The following is a 25,647-nucleotide window of genomic DNA, read 5'->3' on the forward strand; positions in this document are numbered from 1 at the left end:
GTAAATGAAATATTACATTTTTAATTATTTGATAAATCTCTTAAAATAACGATGAATTTTATAATAAGTTCAATTATAAACATAAGAAAAAAAAATTAAGTTTATTTTTTCTTAAATTATTTTTTTTTACGATGAATATAAAAAAAAAAAAGGGAAGAAATGTTAGTATTTTTAGTATGTTAAAAAATTTAATTAATATTTCTTTAATATCCCATAAAAAGCGAAAGACGATGATAAATTTTATGTAAATACTGTTGGAAGAATTTTCATTTTAACAAGGTTATTTTGTCACTCTAAAAAATTCGTTCCTGCGTGTAGCAACTAGAAGAATGTTTGAGCATAAAAAAGTAATCTTTTAAGTTAGTGGATAGTTGAATTAGAGTGAGTAAAAAAATCTTTCAATAAGCCCAAGTTTTTAAGAATATAATATAGTATGTTTTAGTCTCATTCTACCACAGTTTCACTTTGATAACAGCCAAGTAGGCGGCTCACATGTCGAACTTATGAAAATTAATAAGAAAAATAGCTCATAAATTTGTTCCGACCGAAAATGCACGTCTGGAAACGGTAATAAAATGAGAATTATGTCGTTCGGCGTTGTTGGGGTAAAACGTTCGTCTTAGTGAAGAGGATAAGGGAGTAGACAAGGCACGCGGGTGCAATGACGCAAGAGATGTCGGAGGCTGTAGGGAGTAGCTAAAGTAGAGAAGTAAGGAGAGATGAACGTTTGTTAGTTGGTGGAATGCGTCCTCCCGTCTTCTTAACGTACGAGTTAGTCCAAGATTGCTTTAAGACGAGGGATATCAAGAAGATAAAAGGGGTACAGTCGCGAGGTACCACCCATTCCGCGAACTCGTTATTAAATTCTATGAGCACGAATATATGCCGAGGCGATGACTTATCGTGTGTTATTTTCAGCCCCTTGCCATCAGCTTGGAATTGAGGTGAGCAATAGATTCAAAAGGGTACTGGAATAGCGTACTACGATGGAGGCTCGATTAAAAAAGGAAAGAATCCTCCATTTAATATCTATTTTATCGTCATTAATCGATATAAATTTTATGATATAACAATTATATTAATTTTACTAGTATGTATTAATCTTCCTTAGTAAGAAGCAAGACTAGTTCATTCTTGGTTCAACAATAAGCCATGATTAGCTAAAGAGGTCCATTATTGAATCGGAAATAAGCCAATCTTGCTTCCATGTGAATTCTAACCACAACTGTCTCTCGATCAGCATGTTTATCAGCAATAGGTGTGAAAAAGTTTTATAATGTTTCAATAAACTATAATTAATTTTACCTTTCAAGATAATTTTCTTTTTTCTTCAATAAAATGAAAATAACGAATATTAATTGAACTTAAATTTTTAAAAATTTTTAGATAAAAATTCAAATATTGTAAAGATAACAATGAAATTAAGTTTTATTTATCTTTAAAAAAAATGACTTTACAAAATAGAACTGAATAAATTAATTTAAATGGCTCTTTTATTTGGAAGTAGAAAAAAATTTTTAATTTATTCTTATCATGCAGTTTATTGTTTGATATTAAAAAAATATTTTGTATAGTTTGAGATTAAAAAATAATAACAAAATTTTTTTTTAACTAAACATGTAAGCCAGCAATCATATTATAACAAAACATAACCAGAGCATAATAATGACAACGTCATAAGAAGATTCTTAAGACTCTTTATAGTACATAAATAGCGATAAAAAGTGAGACAATGCTGTCTATGTCCTCCTTTAGGTTTTTGCTTTCTATTTCTATCTTCTTCATCACTCTAAGCTTCTTCGCTTCTATCCTCAATCTAACTAGTTACTTTTCGTATTTAATGTCTCTTCAAACTGTCATCATTACTCGCTAATATTTTTATTATTAAAATAAAAATATCTTAATCAATTAATTCACATATCTATTCTATAGCATTGAAAATGATTGCGAATAAAATTCGATTCTATTTTGCAAGAATATTGCTAGAAAATCTCTTTAACAGAGTTAGTAATAAAACTCAAAAAAAGTAATTTTAAAAAATCAACTGATTTCTTTTTTTTTTTTTAAGAGATTTTTTTTTTGCTCAATACTCAATATATTGGAATTTTTGTTTAATCTGTACTCACTACATTCGTTTGTGATTCCAATGTTTTCCATTTCTACAAAAAAAAACAGTCAACTTCAATCATTTGCATTGGAAACAGATCTTTCGCGACAACCGAAAAGTATTTAGGACAGTTTCATCGATGAAAATGATGTTTTTTTGTTGTGTACTTACATTAAAATAAAAAAAAAAACATCTATTTTCATCAATGTATCATTCATCATCATAGAGATATATATTTTCCTCTCCAATAAATAGTTTTTCATTCTAAAATGTATTGACTTTTTATTTTAAATCCTATGGAAGTAAAATTCAATTTTTTTTAGATTCCAATACTAAAATTTTCAAAGAACTTCTTGAATGTTTAATTATCAATTCATTGACTTAAAACTTTGATGCATTAAATAATCATTAACATGATTAAAAGTACCTTGATAGTGAAGGAAAGCTTCTCCTGTTAGTGTTCGTGACTCGACTGTTGTATTATGTGATTTAAGCCATTAAGAAAGAGCCCTCTATATCTCTCGAAATTTTTTTTTCTTCAAGTGATCAAACTGCGATTCTCTTTCCTCGTCTTTCATATTCACAGGATAATAAATTCGACAAAGATGCAAAAAAGTATAGAGAAAGAAAACGTAAATTTTATCTGTTTGTGGGATGATTTCTAGGGAATACTTTTCTGGTTTTTTTTACTTCAATTTTCCTAACGCTTCTATTTTACTCAACGGCACGTGCGTTTATGAAATTCATCCTTACATATTTAAGGTACTCATGCTTAATCCCCGACCACTTAAACAGTTTACTCATGCTTTAATAAAAATAATTATTCGCTAATGGACTGGCTTATTTCTCACGCTATTCCGATATTTTATTCATTTATGTGGTTGTTGCAAATGTGTGTACTTTGAGGATGGAGTAGTTTTTAAAGATTTATTACTACTTTTTATCCTTTTAAAATTTGCCATCTTTTCTCCTTTTTGGTTCTCATTTGAATAAAATAATTTTTTTTATCAATAAATATAATAATTTCAATTTCTTTTATTATTTTACAATATTTATTGTCATATAAATTAAATCAAAAACGGCTTCAATATTTTCATGAATTATCTGTGAATTATTTTCTTTTAAAAAAACCATACTTTTTACTTTAAACAAATGATTAAAATTGACCTACAAAATATAAAAACTTTTTATTTCATTTTTTTTGTCATCAATTGAAGTAAAGAAACAAAAGTAATTTCCTGCCAGAAAACTGTAATACTTTTTTGAAAATACATTTCTTTTCTTTGGTAAATAATTTCAATCGTTAATAATCATTACGTTATGTCTCATGATAACAATAAAATAATAAAAATGAGTCTGAGTTTACTTTGTGCCCTGATAACGAACTTCCGTAATTTTTTTTATCGTTTATTTCCTTTTGTTTATAACAAATTATTATTGTTACGTACACAAATTTGTTTTTTAATCTTCTACATAATATTTACCCCATTACAATAACTTCCTAATGAGAAGTTAATGAGATTAATAAATATGAATTTCTATTAATTAAGAAAACATAATATTTCATAAATACGTGTAGGTGATTTGTATACAAATAATTAGGTTTATAGAATTGCGTTATGTAAAAATGTCATTTCCTAATATTATATTCATTTATTCTGTGATGATTTTATCAAAAGTTTCGTTACCGCAACAAAATGTGTTCCAACAATGAATGCAAATTCTAATAATTTATTCAGTTAAGATTTAAATGAGGACAAAATCTGCTTGAATTTTGACTTAATTAGATCGATTTCGTTTCTCAATTTCTCACACCTCGTTCTCTGCTCATTACTAAAGAAATCTTTAGATGATGCATTCAACAGACTCAGCTTATTTCCGCATGCGAAAAGGCTCCGAGAGTTAGTAACTGCCAAATCAGGAACTTTTGAGAAGCCCACAAAACTTTCCAACGTAGTCGCAAAAGACTTTTAAATATTTTATCCTTCTTTATTTAAAATTTTCTTTCTTTTATCAAGAATATTTATTAACTTCTTGTATAATTTTATATTGATTTATTATTATAATTTCGTTATTCTTCTAACACATTCGATAGACTTATTATGTTCTGAGGAGATATTTATTTGGCCTGCTTAGTGACGTTATAGTGGCAGTAAATTGCTTCTATGTATATCATATGAATAAGAGAAGGATCCAAGGTAACTGAGAGAGTCTCGTAAATATTTGAGCGACACCAGCGACTGAGTACTTACCGGTCTTATTTACTAAACTTCCGCTTTACGAAGACTTGCCATTAGCGATGTCTTCTTATGTTATTCTCTACTATTGCGAATCATTTTGCTTTGAATTGTCATATAATACCTGAACAATCATTGACTCAGGCCACTGATCGGTTCGGGATATTGACAGCTTATAAATCACCTTCTGATCGTTTGTAAATAGCTTTGATGAGTCAACAAAGTTACTTTAAATGTATTTTTTAAGCTCTATCTTTTACTTGTCATATTTATTAGACTATAGTGCACCATTGTTGATCGAAATATTTGACATCTTTGATGTTTTATCAATCATTATTATAATACCTCATGATAACAATATTACAAACAGATTCATTACAACACTACAAATTAATGTTGATAAGATAAGAAATTTTGTACCGATTATTTAATTTTGAATACTTGTCTAGAAGTAAAGCTTTACATTAAAACAGACTCAAGATTAGTTTAATTTTTCTAATAATAAATATTTTTATGATTATTGATGCAGATAAATTATAATTATGATGTTTCTATAATGGGCCTACCATTCTTTTCTGCTAGAAAATGATAGTAATTAACACCAAAACATTGTTCATAGTTTTTCATTAAACTAAATAATTCAATAAAAATAATAAAATTAATTTGAAATAACTTCATTTTAATTTCTATTAATTATCCAATTTATATAAATTCAAATTAATTTTCAAATATTGAACTTTCATGAAATAACTAAGAAATAATAAGGAAACTTAATTATTGCTAATGAGTTTGTTTGTAGTAAAAAGTTGATAATTAAAACTCATCGTTGATTTGCAAAGAAACTGAAAAAAAAAAATTACAATCAAAATTGATTTGAAGTTTCATCTCCAGAAAATTACTCAATTTTCAAATAAATTGGATTCAAAAATATTTTTCTCCTAAAACTCATTGGCCCCTGGCTTTATTTTATACTTTGATCTATTTTTTTATGACACACTCAATTTGCTTACGTCTGATTGATTGAGTTTATAGCTTTTTGCGTGACATAGGTAACTAGACCAATGTGTGTATCACAATTTATTTACTTTCCTAAAGAATAATCTTATAAAAAAAAAAATTCATCAAATATTCAAAAAATATTCATACAGTAGTAGTCTTAAACATTTGAAATACATTTAAAGTTTCTCAAGTCTTTTGATGTTGAAAAAAATAACATCAAATATTTATCACTTATAAATATAGCTTAAGAATAAAAATACATTAAACATCATTTCTTTCCTTCATTCAGTATTTAATTATTTTATAATAATCCTACTATCACATGTAATATTAATAAAAAATTTGATTAATAATTCAGATGTTCCATACGCGAAACGTTGTCTTCTATTAGCAAACTTAAGGTAGAAAGTGCAACATCTTTCGTCTTCTCTAAAGCATCGATTCTTCCTGACTTGCTGGTAGTAATTAATTTAGTTAATTATATAGAAAGTTCAATGCTTCATGCACTTGCTTGACGTGAGCTTCTGAGAAGTTCATTTTCTTTCCTAAAGTGATGTAAAATTTAGTAGGAAAGAATATTTTTATTTTAAACTTTTTTTTTTCTTCCATTTTCTATCATAAAAAAATACAACTACTATTACATAATAAATATATATATATATATATATATATATATATATATATATATATATACAAATTTATATACTATTATCTTTTTAATAACTTTGAGAATTCATTTTTTGCTTCGAAGGAACAGCAAATTTAATATGATAATAGTTTGTAGTCTCTTTGTTGGTAGAAATTAGGAAACAAATTACGAAATGGAAAAAGATAATGGCAAAACTCCTCAGACATTTAACCATCATAAATAAATGAAATAATGCAGTAGTCTACAACATGCCTTTCAGGAATTACCATTAAAGCATCTCTTCTAATTAATCCTGTCTGACATTATTCCAATACAAAGAATTGTTCTAACTTATGTAAATATCCAAATAAATGAATAAATAATTCAGATACTTTTTCATCAATAAATTCATTTTCATTCCATCAAGTTATAACACAATCACAAATAACTGTCAATATGTTTATATTTTATTATTTTGAATTAAATATAAAATAATAAATTCACATGACAACAACAAGTCCAATTGGATTACTATAAGCTTCAGAAATATATTTTCAACCCACTGAAATCAGCTTAAATATAAATAAAAAAAATTAACAACAACTTGTTTAACTTTTTCCAATGCAAAATTAAACAGCCAAAATGACTGTAGGTTGACAGATGCCAGATATCTGTCAGCTTTCTAATCCTATTATTTGGCAGACTCTGGATAGCATGAAGAGTTTGGAGATGATGCTGCTAAATAATGACTAGCAATCTTCTGGATCTAAATGCACATGAGTGTATTGAAAGTCATTGATTGCCATGAAATTAATTAAAGCTAAATCATTGAATACATCTCAATTGAATGAAATGCACTTTGATAGTAATTTCTCTAATTGTTGACATATCATATGACTCTGTAAAGGAATGATGTGGTTTGCCCAGGTTGACGAACGTTAATTCGTTTTCACCATGAAACGGGAAATAATGTGTGGCCGGTAGAGTAGTCCGGACAAAATTACAATTTGGGGATGTAATTTGGTAGTAGAGAAATGGCATCCACATAGTTAAGTCGAAGAGGGATGAGAAGAGTGCAAAAGCAGAAGTAGTACAGAGTAAACTAGATAAAGAGGTAGAAGGGCTTGGAAGTGTGTGAGAAAGACAACGAATAGGATAGAGGTAGGGAGGATAGGGATTTATCAACAGCTCGTTCCACACTAACTAGACAGGGGTTATGTTGGGAGACTTGAAAGATATTGCATCAGCGGGGTGATGATAACACGACGCTGCATTAAATTGCATCCGGCCGTAGTAGGAATTTAGAAGCCCGTTACTGCTCCCCATTCGCTCGTCTGCTTTTTCTAGAGTATGAGAATTTTTGCACCTGTAGTTATCTACATTTATTCTTCTGTTTGATTGTTTGAACCCAAGTGCCATTGAGTGCCCATCAACATACTGAGATTCTACTTCAAATGTAAATCTAAAAACCTGTTGGTACTTTGAATATTTTAAATTTTGTTTATTTTTCCATTTTTGCATCTGAATAGTTGTCATTCGAGATCAAATTCTTCCCACATTTGTTTGTATATCAACTAAAGATATTTGAAAACATTAGAATTAATTATTCTGCTTTTTCGTTGGATTTTTCATGCTATGCTTTTTTTATCAGACTATTGGACAATTGTTGGTTTAAAAAACCCAAGAAATTATTCTTCTGATAGACTTGGTGAAGATGATGGGTGATTATGAGTTAGCAGAAGTTGCATTCTAGATAGCTATTCACCAAAAACCTAGAAGAAGGTTCCATGATACTTTTGATCTAGGAGAAGTGGAACATTATTGGAAAAAGGTGGGTGATTTAGGAAAGATTCTATTGGAAAAAGAATGTTCAGCAGATGTAGAATAAGAGTACTTCAATGTAAAAAGCTGATAGAATTTCATAGATTTTGATAAAGTACATGAAACATTTATGAGGTTATCATCATGTGTATTTGCCACTTATTTTATGATAATCTGTGAAGTGTATTAGTTTAGTTGATCAGCATTTCATTGATTCAACATCCGGACTAGCATCTTTAGACTTGGATCAATGTTGGGCCAGCAACTCTTGCTTCCTTCTAGGATAATAGAACGTCATCATTTGTTGTTAACAATGATTTCTTAAGTTGATTCAGTAAATATTTATTTATTTACTTTATATTAAAACAAGTGGGTGTAGAAGTCATGATGTTTCTGATGTCTTTCATTCTTTTTGCTTACTCTATAGATCCACAAACATTCTAAGATGAATCTGTATTTTATTCTTTTTTGTTTATTTATTTTAATCAAATTATTTCTTTTAATAACGTTCTAGAATCTCGTTATAAAAGACTGACTATTTTCTATTTAGCTCACTTCTACACGAAAATTAATTAGGAGAAAAAACATGGAGCGTAACAACGTCTTGAGGTAAAAATACCTTTTGATAATTCTTCTAGCGGAAAATATTTTATATTAAAAAAAAACTTGGGATTATTTTTATATTAGCGTTCAAGATGACTTTTCATTAAATTGAAAAATTACGTCGAACTTTCTTGGTATGTTTAAACTTAACAAGTGTTGTTATATCTTGACATCCTAATTTTGAGCAAATATTTTAAAAATTAAATTGGTGACCAACTTTTAAAGTTAAAAACAAAATAAATGAATTTCTTCAAGTGGTGATAATTTTATTACCAGGATGAGTATCAATGATAATTTAAACTAAGTAGGAAAACAATGAGCATTTAATCTTAGAAATGGATTATATTGGTGTATTCACACGTAAGTAGCTCAAGGGGTTAATTTATCCATTTGGTGAATCTGATCAAAGAGAGGGTTCTTGAGTCACAAGTGTCCTCTACACTGTGCCAAAATAGGTACACGGACAATTTCTCTTCTCCATTTTCCTTCATTACACACTCGACTCACTTTCCTTTCTCTTTCTCACCCTTCTACACTTCAGTTCTCTTTCTATTATACACTGAGGTAGTCACCCTGAAGCTCTAGTTTTGGAACGCTTACCTCTCTTGTCCTCAAGAGTTGAACGCATGCAACAGCCTGTTAGTGTTCTAGTATACCCAATTTGCATCAGTGCTTTAAATAAGCGCATGATCAGCACCTAGATCTGTAGATAATCCTTGACTGCACAATACGTTTGTGTGTACAATCTTAAAGCACTTGCCAGTTTGAGATTCTCCAGTATCAAATAAGCTACTTTATCTTTCATTAATGCTTGAAATTTTAATACAATTATAATACTACTTTATTATTCTTTTCTCATTAACTAATTAAGTGGCAACTTCATTTAGGTCTATCATTAACATTTTCTAGTTTTCATAAATTAGATAGAGAATAATTAAATTAACTAAACCTTGTCATTAGACCTCTCATTTTCTCAATCTATCTTACTCTCTCTTGGGACATGTTCAACTTCAGAAATTCATCTGGTGGCTGGCCAGTACAGGTCATATGATACCCTTTGCATTAAATTATACATGCGTTTATCAATCGTTAACATACATCAATACATACATGTTACAAATACTATCACATGATAAATAAACAACCTAATTATCTTTTTTGTTGATATTTTTATTTCTTAAAAAAAAGCTTGGTTGAAAAAACTTGATGGGGAAATTTTGTACAAGTATGAAGATAAGCACAGCAATTAGCAGTAGGGTCTAGATTATTGATTATTGGATGCAGAATGTTAGATACAGAATAACAACTCAGTTTGACAGTTTCTCGTAATAGCAGCAATATAACTCTGTTTATTTATGATATGAGTAAATATTTACAACAGAAAATACCAATCTATAGTTGGACTCTAGAGTTGTAGAGGCGATTTTTCGTTGGAAGCATGATGAGTAGGAATGAAGGAATGGGTTTATAAGTAACAAAGGAATAGAAAAAGCTAGAGGAAATAGAGAAGTTGGGTGTTGGAAAATAAGAGTAATTAACTAAGAGTCAAATGTTTAATATCCTAGTAGAAGACAAGACTGATCTTGGAACGAGGTTGATTAGACTCTTGGTTAGCATTTGAAATCTAGCTTTATTCTGGAGTCCTGAACATGGTCCACTTAATTTATATAATGAGTAGTTCTAGGGTAATAATGAAGCACTAGTGTAGTACTTAGCCATTGTTCAAATTTATTTTGTGCTAATTTTTCATTTCTATGAATTTTTGTTGATTTATTATTATTTAAAAAAAAAATACGTGCACCGTTTGATACCTTTTTTTTTATCCATCCTCGATATAATACGACTGAATTAAATGCCATTGATGTTCATTATCGTTTCCACTAGTAATTTAGATGAAGCAAACTATATGTAAAAAAAAGTACATGCTGAGAGTTTCCACTTGTTGTTTTCATGATGCAGGAAAAACGGCTTATACAAACGTCAATGGTCCACTTATCCACATGTTTACACTAAAAAACTTTTTTTTTCTGTTTACTCGTATTGTAAAAATACTGGTTCCATTACCGTAACCTGGAATATTGCCATAATTCTACAACTTTTATTCCAATGTACTTTACCAATCTAGGTTTATGATATAACCCATGATATTAATTTATAATTAAATTCAATACATCTTATAAGATTATAACTGAATTATATGTAATTCAACCTCAACATTGGTATAAAACCGATCTAGTTACAATGTTAATTTCCATAATTTAATAGAATTGGAATTAAAATCATTTATACTCAAGCTGTATATCCATGTACAGGGATTTTTGGGATTAGTAATTACAATAGAATATTTTTTAAAATACCATACATCGATTTAAATCTAAATATCGAGGATAACAAAACATTTATTCTCTCGCAGTAGGTACAATTTGCATCAGTGTAAACCGTAAAACCACACGTTCGTTCGGGCGTTACAGAGATATCCTCTGGACTAAATAAGCTTCCCAGCAATTATAAATACACTAGAACGTGCGTCGAGTTCGAATCGAATTTTGTATTTTACTCGTTGCGCTTGATCGACGAACCGTGACTTCCTGCTTTCACCCAATGCACGAGCAATATATACATATAACACCCTCGTGTTTGCACACAACGAAAATATTCACCTGATACGTTTACAGAATTTTGGTGAGAGTGCCAGTGCCAAGGTGTACGTGAGTAACCAATACAGAGATACCGAACGGAGGAAGCGACATGACGGTACCCCCTTTCCATGTGCCCCACTAGCCACTAATTCGTATTTAAAGCTTTATCGGACGTACCCGTACCCCTGTGCAACAATTTCACGGTTCACAAGAGCTTACTCTGCTCATACTGCGTCCCCAAGCTCTTCTCTCTGATCAGTTTAAAATTCCCATCAAGGTATACTACGCATCACTAGCAGGTGTCTATGAGCTTTTTACTTTTCGATTTTCTGCATTTACCGATTTAATGTTTTTAAATACGAAGGAGATCGCTGAGTGACGATAGGAAGAGTTTTAAAAACTTTTTCGTATTTTTTTAAACTTGACTCTTCTTTTTTAAGTTTTCATTAAAAAGTTATGGTAATGGAATCGATTTTTGAGATTCATAATTTTATCATTTCTTTACGTTTTAAGACATATAAAAGCATATTAAAAGGAGTTTAAACAAATTCGGTTCAGTCGTTTTTTTTTATTAACAAAAAGACTGTTAAATTAGTTGAGTAATTAGAAAATTTGATATTAAATGATATGTTTATTATTTGATTTAAATAATTGGAGAATTTTTATTGCTAAAAGATTTAATAGTTTTTTTTTTCTAACTCAAATTGATGAAAGGTATTTTGTTATCAGTTTATTTGAATTCTGATTGATGGAGAGCTTTTTGGAGTCAGATGCTCTTCAAGAGTCAAATTTATTTATTTGACAGTTTGTAAACATTGAAACATGCACTCAAAAAAATCCCTAGCTATTTCAGCTAGAAAACATCTACTATCAAGCTGTAGTTGATGCTTTCTAATAGGGTGATAACATGTAATGGTAACGGTTTCTATTTTTCTTAGTGGATACACTGGAGATTCAAATGTGGTGTAATAGAAAACACACCACAAGTAGCTCGAATAGAAAAAGTTGTAAATAAATTATAAATAATTTTTATATTAATTAAAGTTTTTCTTTTACTTCTTATTTAACAGCTGTTGCATTCAAGTTGTTTGATAGATTTTAAAGAAATAAATAAAAAATCATTTCTATCTTTACTACCAATATGCGAATACCAAACTACCTTAAATCTTCCTTAAATTTAGCAATTCAAAAACATAATACATCATCCACCTAATATTTTTATCTGCATAATGCTAATTTATATTTACTTTCCCTCAAAGTCTCTCATTATTCCAAAGTCATTCTCTAAAATATCCTTTTATGTGAATTGTTCCTGTGCACGCTGTACTGCCTAGCCACACTTTGTTTCCTCTAGATGCAATTTTAATCTCGAATTCCGAGAAAATTACCTTTCCGTCAGACCTCCTTAAGCGGCTACTAGACGAGATTGCTTTGGAGAACTGTCGTGGAGCTTGATGTATAAAAGTGCGACATGTCCAATTTTTCACTAAGAAAAAAAAAAATCTTTTGATTCGTTTTATTCTTACCTACCTTGTTCACGTCACCTCGACTGAATATTTCCAAATGTCTTGCATTTTTTTGGTGTCTTCTTAACAGAAAATTCAAGGATATAAGGACTCTTTTTATGTTCATTTACCAAAGATGTTAATTTCTTTCAACTAAAGATAGTTATTCAAATATAAATATCAGCCTAGTATTAATTAAGTCTAAAGAATAATTAGGTAATGAGGAGTATAATTGGTCCAGTAAAAAGTACATATTAATAATAATACTGATAATTAATAAATAATCATGTTCTGCACATTCAATCCAGTTTGATACATTTCATTGTTGATTTATGAATGGATGAAGGAATAAATATTGTGATAATATGCTAGCATATAACGATAATCATTTGTTTTATTATTGATATACAAGATATACATTATGGGGTAGGCTCGGCGCCATTGTGGCATTGATTACAAGCACGCAGTGCTCAGATATGTCTTTATTTTTATTAAATATTTATATATATTTTTTATTTATTTTTTTCCTTTTTTTTTTTTATACTAACATTCATTCTATTTTTTATCAAATGTACATTTGTGTATCAAAACAGTCAGCTGCTTCTTTAAAATTAAATTCACTGGCCGTTAGAGTTAGAAAGATGTCATTTTAACACTTGAACTGTTCAAGAACTGGCTTTTGAACTGTCGCTACAAAATGATAAGTTTTTGCTGGGAAAGAGATACTCTCCCTTGAGAAAAATAAATAACAAATAGCAAATCCCTTAAGGGACCGCTTCAGTCGACATTAGCAGATGGTCTTGTCTGCTTGGCAGATACCATCAGGTCTCGCGAGAAACAACTTGCCATTAGCACAAACACACAGTTGGTAAATGTTTGATTCCCTCTGGTCAGTGGATGATCTGTCATTTCTTGGAATCTGTTGCTGTTCTCTAGATTGATGCTTTTGAACAAATGCCCCTATTTTTAGATCCTTGAGGAAGACTGATTCTGCATCGAGTCGTATTACTCCTTCGATGCTTTGAAGAGTGAGGTCTGATAAACAGGAGGCAAAAATTTCTCCTGCTCGCGATTCTATCACAACACGCTCTGGTGCTTTTATTTCTAGTGATCGTGTTGCTGACTCCAACCTGTTGAAAATACAAGATTAGGTTTAGTGACATTTTATGGTAATTAAATAGTCGATTAGTTTAGAATTAATTTTAACATGCAGTACAGTACATAGGAGACTTAATAGTTTTATATTTAGAAATGGTTTCATGATTAATGCATTTTTTGTAACATTTTAAAATATTTCCTGAAGTTGCTTGGGTATTTTTTTTTATTTGAATATACTAGGAGAAAATTTTATAGTAATTTTTATCAATTATTTTGAGTGTTTTAAAGGTAGATCATCTAAATGACTTTAATATTCCATGCATACATCTTCATAAAGTATTCTGGCTTCACAAACAGTCAATTTTAGTGTACAATAATTATAAAATCAGCAGAACTGCTGGTAAATTCCTTACATAAATATTTTATTTGAACAAATTGATGTATTTTAAAAGTTTAATAATTTTAATCCACTTTTTATTATTTAATATTAAATATTGAATATATTATTTATTATTTATTATTTAATACTAAAAGAAGTCATTAAATAACATTGTATAATTAATCAAAAAATGCGATAATAACAGGTATAATAAATTTTAAATACACTCAAATTCAAAAGATGATTGATGCTTGGATAATGATTACTTCAAATTTCATCAATATTTGTTTACAATAATGAAATTAATTATAATACTTCAATAATAACGGAAAATAAGTTTTAATAAACTGAACAATATAATAACTCAATTGATCTTGAAACAAAATTTAAAAAAATGTTTTAAACAAATAAAATGAATAGCAATCATTTTATTTATTATTATTTATGTCAAGCTATTTTTAATAATTTTTGTTTATGTCATTATAACAAAAAGTTATAAAGTTTATTAAAAATTCTTGTCAATTAAACACAGTTTAATAGGATCACACAAAGTATCCAGAATATTCCTCGACATTTTAATTAAACACTTCTAGGTAAAAGTTTTTGCTTGAATGAGATTGATACTTTTTACTTACAACAGATGGAATTTCGACATCAATTTTATGTAAAAGTTAACAAGTTTGAAATGTAAAGTTTGAATCTATAATTCTGTTTCAACTGCGTCTATCTCTAATATGTAAACCATGTTCAATTAAAGTAAAGTTTGTTATTTTAAGTAGAGTCTAAAACAGCACTCTAACCATTTTCTACTTGGTATCATTTTTGCATTGGTTTTGAATTAATTTTTTTAAAAACTTTATAACAAATATCATGAGGTCATAAAAGAGAAATTATCTTTTCTTTAATTTCAATTACTCCATGTAATTGCTAACATTTATTTAAACATTTCCTTCAAAGAACTTGATACCTCACATTTAGAGCAGAAAATAAAATAAAACTATCAACATTTAGAACCTTTTTGATCAAACTTCCAGGTATTAAGATCATTTATCATGAAAATTCAATCATGTGCCAGCATATTATATTGACAACATCATAAAATTTAAATTGAATGGATTAATATCTTTTGTTTACCAGAAAATTTTCAATAGTTCAATCTGACATTTAATTATTAATGTTTCATGTTCTGAATTGTAGTATATGAAGGAAGGTATAGCAAGCATTGAAAAAACAGTGTATGAATACCTAAAACAAAAGTGAGAAAGCGGAAAATGCAGTGGTGAGTTTGCTATTCTTTTGTGAGTAGCTTTGTGCCGATAGATGGAAGAAGCTGGATCGAGGGATTGGAAGGTATTACGATGCGTTGTTATTCCCTCTAGTCTGTTAGATGATAGAGAATGATGAAGAGAGGAAAGAAGATGACGGAATAGGAACTTTATCACTGGATAAGCCTAGAGCTGGATGCTCAAATCTTCGACTTGGCTTTCCTGTCTATTGGATTTTTCTTCACAACAGATGAGTTAAATAATTGAATAAAAACTCTAATATTTTTAACGTCATCTAATAATATCCATTATAGAAATTATTACAATATAAAATCAGATTTTTGAAGACATTGAAAATTATATTTTTATGGAGTAAATATTATTTGATGTTAAAGTTGATTAATCTTACTCAAGACTATGCCCAGCTTCTGCTCGTACTATTGGAGTCTGGACACTTCCACGAAAGACTGCACCTCCAGCACCAGTTACCTTCAGCATCGTTGCACCCACAACAACTTGTTCTCGGGTTGCAGAAAAAAGTACGCCACCTTGAGAGTCTGTTATATGGAAGGCTTTTGACATGCAATTGACGCTGTCTTCACCTTAAAATAGAAATGAAATTAATTGATTTTTGGTCAGAATGGTAATTTGATATATTTCTTAAAGAATTCAATGTTTTATATTGCTAGCCTAACGTTAGATCAAGGTTGAAGACGTTGATTCAATGCTGGACCAGTAGCACACTAATTTTACTTAACTTTGGAATGATCAGTTTGGTTTTAATTATTAAAGTAAAGCTGTTTCTAATCGAACTCTTTGACATTTTGATGGTAGCAGATAGCACCTTAATACAACCTAGAATTAATCTATTACAATAAGTTGGTTTAGAGTCAATAGGATGTCAGAAAGTTGGTTGGAAATGACTTGGCTTCAATAATTAAAAACAGATGGTTATATTAAAAATCATTTCATCAATTATAATTTTACTGGTATTGAGCAGTAATAATGTATTTGTACTGATAATTAGAATTGGTTTTATTTTATATCGATGAATTGAAACATAATTACTATTAAAGTTATCAGTCTAGACTTAATTAGTAATTGTTCAATAATTGCTTATCAATTCTTTCTATTGTTTGTATCTCTAAAAAGAGTGTAATATTACTTCGTTATCTTCTTAATCGTATAAAAAAAAAACTTACTGAGAGTAAATCGGGCTAGAAGTCGGCCATCACGAGCTCTAGCTGAGGCAGTGAAATTGTTCCATGATTCGAGTACGAGATTTCTTCCTTTTCTTGATCTTACACTTGAGGCAATAAGTGCGTCTAAGATTGCTGCTTGACCTTTGAGTTCTACACCACCTGGTACAATTTTTAACGAGCCCATTCCTTCCTGTAAAACAATTAATTCTTTTAGGAGTATTTTTATCAACAACTCTTGTTAAATGTACTTATTATACTCCAAGGATAATTCTCATAAACATCTTTTAGCTATTTATTTTATTTCATTTGTAATTCAATTATTATTAAAATTTTATTTCGTTTTAATTAAAACTGGTATTTAAAAAGATGATCAATTATTAATAATTGCACAATGAAAACTCTGATTACTATGAAATAACTGATTTAATTAATAGAGAGTTTTTTAGTCACAGTAAATTAAAAGTGTGCAAATATTTTTTGATAATTGTTTTTATTTTTCAATTATCCTGTATTCTATATTCTTGTGCTCTTTTAGAGAACAATAAGAATAATCACAATAGATAAATGAAACTATTTAACTGCATAATAAATATAATTTTACTAATTGAAATGTAGATAATTGAGTTGGATTTTTCGTTTACACAAATTGTTGATGGATATGAAGACAAATATTTGAGCAAGAAAATTAATTCCAATGCAAGTGTATATTTTAATTATTTTTTTTTCTCAAGGAAAAGATATATTCTAAATTCAGCAATTAGTATCATCTATTTCTTATCTTTCAGATTTTTATCTTCATCCATTTTCTTGTACACATGTTATATTTATTCCAATTATAATGCCTATTTATTCATTCAAGCATCTTTCATTGATCATAATAATTAAATTTACTTTGTCTGAATAAAGTTGTAGTGTAATTCAATTAAATATAAATTAATACCAATTAATAATCCATTAAAAACGTTAAAAAATTATGACTATGAAATATTTCTGTCTAATCTGTTATATCTTTTATGGGAATGAATTATCTATATACATTGATAGCTTTCAGGTGCTGGTTGATTATCGACTGAAGATAATAATACCAGAAATGAAGAATAAACCGAAAACAGTCACTTTAAAATTAGAAAGAGTCAAGTAGCTACTATTATAGTAAAAACAGCTAATTATAAACTTTAATTTTGATTCTTTACAATTTTAATGTTTCTTTTATCTTAATAATTAAAATCGTTGTTCATTTAAGACCAATAACTCATCGACAAAAGAATAGCAAGGTTTATTCTTGATTGCTTTTTCCTTGCTATCGATTGTTGTAGGATACAAGAAACGTTTGTGGAGTTTGTATTGGATTCCGATGATTACCCACTCGATCGGAAGCAATTGACACGTTACACACGAGTAAACTAACCCATTCTAGCAATATACAGTTTGCATTAGTATTAAGATTGCTGGTGGATGATGGAAAAGAGTTGATCATTTGTAACGTAAGGTTGGAAAGTGGGCAAAGTCTGACTGTATTTAACTTTTGAGACTTTACTTGAAAGTGCTTTCGTTTCTTGTCTGTACGACGAATAGTGTAAAGGATGTCTAACCGCTGTTCTACGATTAGCCAAATCGTTCAGAAAATTATACGGTCGTTCTATTGTACTTCAATGTGGCCACGATTCCATCGACTTAAGTATTAGAACGCTACTTCAATCGATTCTATTAAGAATTATATTGGGCACTTTTTATCATTAGAAGTAATTTTCTGAAATGAATTGAAATTGATTTTTTATCATTAATAATTTAATTGGGAAATATATTTTTCATCTAGAAATGTAAATATAATCGTATAATTAGCATCAAACCCAAATTATATAAAATTTATTAATTCCAAGGCATTACCAGGAATTATGTGCATTTACGTTAGACTCCTTAAAGAAGAATTATACTTAATTAAATGAAGATAACTAATTGCGTAAATAATTACTTGACTTCATATTCAATATATGAAAGTACTTCTTTCATAAAATTTAAAACGAAAACACTCAAGTGTACGTTAGTTGAGCATAAAATTTGCGTCATAACTTACACAAATTTAATTTTTATTTGTAAATTTATTTTCTGGTGCCATTATTTATTTCCGTCATTAAGTTAAGCGACGAAGAAGCCATAATTCTATTTTATTCATCGTTCTTCTGGAACTTTACTTAAAAGTAGATGGAATGCGGAATTCAATTATATCGGACGCTTTTTGTATTTCTTTGACATTCATTGCTCATTTTCTGTTAAAAAGTACACTGAGAATCTTACGACTGGTCATAACAATAACAAGAAAGGTTTGAACTGAAGGAGTAAGATACTTTCATGGGAGTTTAATGTTTTAGTTCCTCACTAGTATATCCTTGACTCATACTTAATTTTAGGGGTTTTAGTATAAGCACTCTTGCTCTGTTGCTTAAGCTTCAATGAGTCTATTCTTGTAATTGATTGTAAAAAGTAATACATAAGTTTTATTCAATCTAGCGAATAATACGTTATAATATCCAGATGCATAGTAGAAAATAAATATAGATCAAAATAAAAACAGATTTTTTCTGAAAAAAACTCTGAAAACTGTGGATTTTTGACAGAATAAAGGATAACGCATTAGCTTCCGAAGCCAATGATTGTAGGTTCGAATCCTGTTGTAGTCAAAATTTCTTTTTACCAATCACATCGCTTATTAAGTAACAAAGATGGAATATTTGTTAATGATCGCCTGCAGCTTTAAGTATTTTAACGAAATATAAACATTAATTTTTCAGGCCCGGATAGCTCAGTCGGTAGAGCATTGGACTTTTAATCCAAGGGTCCAGGGTTCAAGTCCCTGTTCGGGCGTTCTTTTTTGATTTTTTGTTCTAATCCCACTCACAATGATCGATATCAGGTATTCATCGTATTTTTTTTTGCATATCAAGCGCTGTTTTTTATCTCCGAGTTTCCCATATTATTTCTTAGTTAATTTTAGATATCATAAAAAGATTCACTAATAACGTGTTAGTAAGAGCCGCCATGGTTGAAGTAAAAAATAATCGACTTCGTTTAGCACAGTAGGCCGGTCTGCAAGCTACTAAAAACTTGTTTTGATGAAAATTTGATATTAATCACTATGAGTAGGATCAGGAAAAAAAAAGAAAAAAAGAAAGGCCCAAGAAGGGACTCGAACCCTCGACACTGTGATTAAGAGTCACATGCTCTACCAACTGAGCTACCCGGGCTTGAAAAAATATTGTTTATAATTCATTAAAATACTAAAAGCTGTAGGCAATCATTAACAAATATTTTATCTTTATTACTCCTACTTTTCTATCACTGCCGAACCTATAGAGATAACCTAAGTAATGATAACTAATCACTGGTCATTATAGAAGATCGGGTATTTGCGGCAACAGTCACTAGGCTCTAGTTTAGTATTGGTCTTATTAGTAATTGGTAACAAATTATCTTAGCTCTTTTGCCCAGGTATTTATTGTAGAAGATGGCTCTGTTGGCTTTAAATGCTTTTATCGCCATTTCCAGCTATATTTCAACATGTTTGTTACCTTTTACTAGTATACAAGATACTTCCCTACATCTTTTCTTTGTATGCATAACTTCTTATTCTCCAATGATCCATCATCATTGATTGGGTTCACTTCAACCTTGAACTGTTTCATGGAAACTTCAGATGATTTAGGAAGATGATTCCAACTCTTATGGCTAATCATACTTTCTGACTTATCCGGATTTATTTATAAATTCCAGATCCTGTAGATTCGATCAACCTCATGGAATAAATCAGTCAGCCCATCTACAATTATTTTTGCATTGCGGTTTGCGCTGTATATTATAAGGTCATCCGCATAAGCTACAGATTTGGCGTGCTCTTTTTGGTTCAGTTTGAAAGCATCTAGGCAGCATTTTACCAATCATATGAGTTTGAGTAAAGTATACATTTAATTTTTGCCAAGTTAATGTAAGATATTTTTTCACAACGTCCACATAAGACCGTTGCAAAATAACTCTAGGCAGATCATAGATTGACATACCTTGGTTGGTTACATGTAATAAATCGGTTTGAATGTTTTCACTCGTCTAATTTCAGCATATTTTTATATTATCGATCTGCCTTCAATTCGTTTCTATACCATGTTATTTCATTTTATCCAAAAAAGATATGATGTCTAAAGTATATGTTTACCGAAAATAATTATGTTAAATATTTACCTTAGAAAGAACCAATCAGATTAGAAAACATGTTTATTATCACACATTTTTATTGAAAATTCTTCATGATGGTGTAATTAGATTTAATGAACAAGCACCTCATAATCACGAAAGAATTATTCACATGCATACTTAGTAAGAACCATGTTGCTTCCCTCTGTATATCAGTCACTCAACTTTGATACAGTATTCTGTCAAGAAGTTATTTTCCGTCATTTGCCACATGGAGACGCTGAACTGTCTACAATTACTTTCTGTTTGAATGAAAACTCTATAGATGTCACTAATAATAATTTTCAAACTTTATACTCGTAAAATATTTTTTGTGACGTCAACTGATCAAGTTGTAGACCCGCTCCCCCCATTTACCAGGCCCGAGAGTGGTAGCGGAGTGGGAGTAAAGAAGATAAAGCGTTTGTCAAGTGTAGTCCGTAGCCTTCAGTACTTGAAAGAATAGTGGAGGTTCACTTTTCATGCCCGGATAGCTCAGTCGGTAGAGCATTGGACTTTTAATCCAAGGGTCCAGGGTTCAAGTCCCTGTTCGGGCGTTCTTTTTTGTTCGTCTAAAGCAAAAATAATTCATAATAAAGAACTAAATGTTTTTTTATATTTTCTACTTTTACTTTTTACAGGATAAATTATATTACAATAAATGTATATATCTAAGATTTAGTTAAAACAAAGTCTTACAGTCCTAGGAAATTTTAAACAAATAAATATTTCTGGATCAATATGGATTAATTTAATCTAATGTAGATTCAAGCTGAATTTTAATTACATTAATCAATGTTAATTAATTTTTGGTTACACTAAAAAATTAAAATGTTTTTTTCTTAACTTTGTTGTCATGTAGTTTTTCTTTTATATCTATAACAGATTACTTTACGCTAAAAGCCGGCTTTCTAATTTTACAAATCCAATGTTACTTTTTATAACTCTATTAAACAATATCAACACTAGTTGAATGATTTTGAAGTGCATCAGGTGATTAGAAATTTTCCTGAATGTATAAAATGTTTAATAACCGGTAAAGTCAATCAACAATAAAAACCATTCCACACTGTGTTCAACATGATCATTGAATATCAAATTCTTTTAATATTTTATCAATAATAATACCTTGGAAATGTGTTTAAAGCAGCTTTCGAGCCGATTATAATGAACCAAAATGAATGATCAAACTGCAAAAATGAGTGTGACTAGTTTAGCGGCTCGTTTGATAGCGTGAGTAATTACGAGCGATTTTATACATTGATGGTGCTACATGTTTGAGTGAGAGCATGCGTGTACTTCACTGATTTAATCCAGTCGGAGTGTGACGATAAAATAACGCGAAATTGCGCCCACGTATGGTAAAGAGCAGCAGAGAGGGAAGGATAGAAATTAGAGTGTCTATACACATACAAGCACAGAAGTTGCATTACTCGGGTGAGAAGTTAGAAGAGGAGTTCGTCCGGTAGTGCATAATTATATGTGGTAGATTAGTCTGCATCCAGACACATGAGGTGGTTGAAGAACGGGTAGTTGTAATTACATGGAATCTAAAATGAAATTGCTTTGAATGAGATCAAAATATTTCTAGTGGAGAAGAATTTATTATTAATTAATATTTGTATTAAATTTAAAAAAAATAGTAGACCATCTTTTAACGATGTGTGTTCACAAAATAAGGGAGATTTGAATAAAGATTAAGGAAATTACGATTTATTAGCCATCTATGAGGAAGTTATTGTAATGGAGTCAATTTTTGAAGTTTATGTATTCAAAAGAATTAATTAATTGAATGATTATTGCTAATGATTATATTCGACCAATATTTATAAAATATTGCTATAAAAAATTTTATGCAATTAAACAATTGTATATTATTTATAAAAATATTAATTGATTTATTTATTAAAAACTATGCGGATGGGTATCATTAATGTTTTTGTTTTAAAATGATAAATGATTTTCGAACGATAATTAAAAAGAGAAACTGAATAATTATGTGAATTTTATAAATTTTTAGCCACTTTGCTTCATCTTATTCACAAAAATAAAACTTTTTCTGCCGCAGAAATGACAATTGGATAAATGTCGACAATCCCAGTGCTAGAAAATAAGTGCTCAAGGGCATCATTAAGGGCATATTTTCTCCATCACTTTTTATATTAAACGTAAAGCAACAATAGTTTATTTTTTTGTTATTATTATTATTCATTATTATTCATTTAAAATTTTTTTTTTACTTGCTTTCAAGCTAAAGGCATTAAATAATTATATACGATTCTTTTTATCTTTTAATTAATCTTTGTTTCGAGCTACAGGTGAGTCTTTTCAACAGCCTGACCAAACTTATTTCTACAACTCTCGTTCAACTATTATATTTCGTATGCTTTTAAAAAATTATTTTCCCCAGTATAAATTTCAATATTAAATATTCCACCACATATGAATACAATCGTTGAATGGAATTTTTTTATTTACGAGTGTTCTGCATATATGAGTAATTCTTATCTTTACTATAGCAAGTTGAAACTCAATGAGATTTTGTACGACCATTTTTAGAAATAATAAAACTCTTTTGCTTCCACTCTCTTGAGTCATCTTATGAGTCTCTTGGCGTACGGAGTAACTTTAAGTGTCAGATATACTTGCCTTAGGTGCTCGCATATAAACGTTGTTTTACAAGTGTGAGTGCTTATAGATATGCTTTGTGTGTTCAAAATTCATGGCACCGTATTCAATATATTGCACTTACTCTTGGTGAGTCAGGTCCATAGTGAAAATCCTTTAGTGCTGGAATGGATGAAAGCAGAAAGGAGATGGAGAGAAGATGCAGTTGTGTGTATAAGTAAGAGTAAACGATCTATACTCAACGTAGATACAGCTGGTGTATGATCAGGGTTTGCCCCTAGACTCATAGTACTACTATTAGGTAGGCAGACTATCTGACCGAGATGGTCATGCATGTAAGCCGTTAGTGCCAATATAATACTGACCAGTAGTATCACCGGCCAATGTTATAGAGAGTTGAGGGAAACGTTGACTCGAGGCAACTAAACATGTGGAACTGAATGTCGTTTGAAGATTTCGTATATTGTAAGGAAGAGAATAATAATTGCTGTGTTGTTTAAGATCGGTATTAAGATAGGTTACATTGAAGATGTTTATGAGGGAACATGTGTTCGAATTTATGGAGCATTTAGAAACCTTTGAATAGGATTCATTAAATAATGAAATTTGCAATAAGGGAAAATTGGAAATTTCTAAGCATACACCTGTGTGTTAGATACAGGTATTGGTTGGTTTTATTATCATTTTATGCTAAGTATTGAATTTTCATGAAGAATATTTTGTAGCTACCTTTAACTATCACAGCTTTCATTTACTTCATATAATAATGCTTTAATTAGAAACATAAATAATAGTAAAAGTATTTTTCTGTTCATTAATATGTTCAGGAAATGTTTTTTGTTTAAATACTTTTGTAAATAATTTATAGTTTTAAAAAAAGCTTGAATTATTTTAAGAAGCTTTAAATATTTTTTTAAAAAGCTGTTATTTATTTTCATGTAATTCGTTATCAGTGAAGTTTGTTTACTAGCCACGTCGTAAATTTATTTATTCTGTTTCATTAAAGGTATTGAAAAAGGAGATTTTTCAGTTCAATCAATTATAGAATTGGAGATTTTGTGGTAGTAAATTATAATGACAAATATTTTCTTGAAACAGTGATCGAAATCGCGAATAATGAATTTAAAACCTGACCAATAATGATGAATGTGCATTATTGGAAATAGCCAGAAAAAGATGACAATGACATGTGCAAGATTGACTTTCTCATGATGGTAAATAAGTACATTAAAATGTTATAGGTAAATCGAAGGAAGAATCGTTGAGTAATACAAAAATCCTTTTTAATAGTTACTTTTCATTATCGAATTTTCGAAATCTTTTTATTCAAACAAACAAGGTTTTTTTTTATTACTCAGAGTAAATATTGGATGTATCTTGACAGTAAATCAAATAAAGAGTTTAAATTTTTCGCCATTGTTATCACTAAGGAAATATCTGGAGAATGAAAAAGGATGAAATGGTGACCACAGAAACTAAGAGTTTATCGTTTGTGAATGGTTGAAAGAAGACGAGACTGTGGAGAAAGGAAAATAGAATAGTGTGAGGAATATAAAATATTTGTAGATGTGCAAAGTAGTTTACATTTCTACTTTTGAAACATACGAATGAGATATAGCAGACGAAAGATGAAAAATTTTTACAATCGCAATATACGGGCTATCTTTCTTTAGCATGAATACTAGGTTTCAAACTTTCCTAGCTAAAGTTTACTTTACACTTTTTCCTATTGTTTTTTATGAACTTTTAAATTTTCGAATGACAAAGAATAGCTAGACCAATTTTATTGAGTTTATTTTCATGTACGCATTGAATGATTGGTATAATTTTTCGAAAAATTGCTGTTGAAAATTTGATGGGAGGAGGTATGAAGAGTTTATAGTTAGAGAGAAATAAGATAAGGAGACTTACCAAAGTGGATATCAGTAAGAATATAAGAGAAAAAAATATTCTGACAGAATGGAAAAAGAGTGAATCTGCAGCAGCACGAATGAGAGAAGATGGAGGGGATAAAAAAAAAATAAGTAGCAGAGACCTTACATTTCCCATGGGATATTTCCAGTGATACGAGCGGTACTGCAGACTCCTCACTTACGGATTGATACTCAATTCCCGTCGAATTTAGTCCTCTAGTGTAGGATCATTGAACGAGATCGCAGAGACGTTCTCGATTTCGTATAAATTCGATAATACCAAGAGCTTCTCAACGATATCAGGCGAGAACAAGTCATCGAGTCTTTTCGTCTCTTGGTCGATGGATAAAAAGATTTGGTTTCTTATCCTTGCTCACCTTGAATGCATATAAACCTGCACTG

At 29.7% G+C, this 25,647-nt stretch overlaps 1 protein-coding gene and 3 non-coding genes across 9 annotated transcripts in view; 2 read left to right on the forward strand and 2 right to left on the reverse strand.

Annotated features, from left to right (window-relative positions):
• Positions 1-12,915: 12,915 nt before the first annotated feature.
• Positions 12,916-25,647, reverse strand: part of Scgdelta (sarcoglycan delta) — a 178,520-nt gene continuing 165,788 nt past the window's right edge. For all 6 annotated transcript variants that reach the window (XM_035083924.1, XM_035083926.1, XM_035083923.1 and 3 more), the window contains 3 exons: positions 16,484-16,673; positions 15,691-15,883; positions 12,916-13,669 (listed from right to left, as the gene is read on the reverse strand). In XM_035083924.1, coding sequence (XP_034939815.1) covers positions 13,327-13,669; positions 15,691-15,883; positions 16,484-16,673 — 726 coding nt within the window. In that variant the 3' untranslated portion in view covers positions 12,916-13,326. The remainder of the gene's footprint in view (positions 13,670-15,690; positions 15,884-16,483; positions 16,674-25,647) is intronic.
• Positions 19,273-19,345, forward strand: TRNAK-UUU (transfer RNA lysine (anticodon UUU)). Its single transcript has one exon. It is a non-coding gene; the product is annotated as a tRNA-Lys (tRNA).
• TRNAK-CUU (transfer RNA lysine (anticodon CUU)) lies at positions 19,653-19,725 on the reverse strand. Its single transcript has one exon. It is a non-coding gene; the product is annotated as a tRNA-Lys (tRNA).
• On the forward strand, positions 21,189-21,261 carry TRNAK-UUU (transfer RNA lysine (anticodon UUU)). Its single transcript has one exon. It is a non-coding gene; the product is annotated as a tRNA-Lys (tRNA).

Source organism: Chelonus insularis, unplaced genomic scaffold (genome assembly GCF_013357705.1).
Source record: "Chelonus insularis isolate UGA/USDA-ARS -01 unplaced genomic scaffold, ASM1335770v1 contig_376_pilon, whole genome shotgun sequence".
NCBI classification, from domain to species: Eukaryota; Metazoa; Arthropoda; class Insecta; order Hymenoptera; family Braconidae; genus Chelonus; species Chelonus insularis.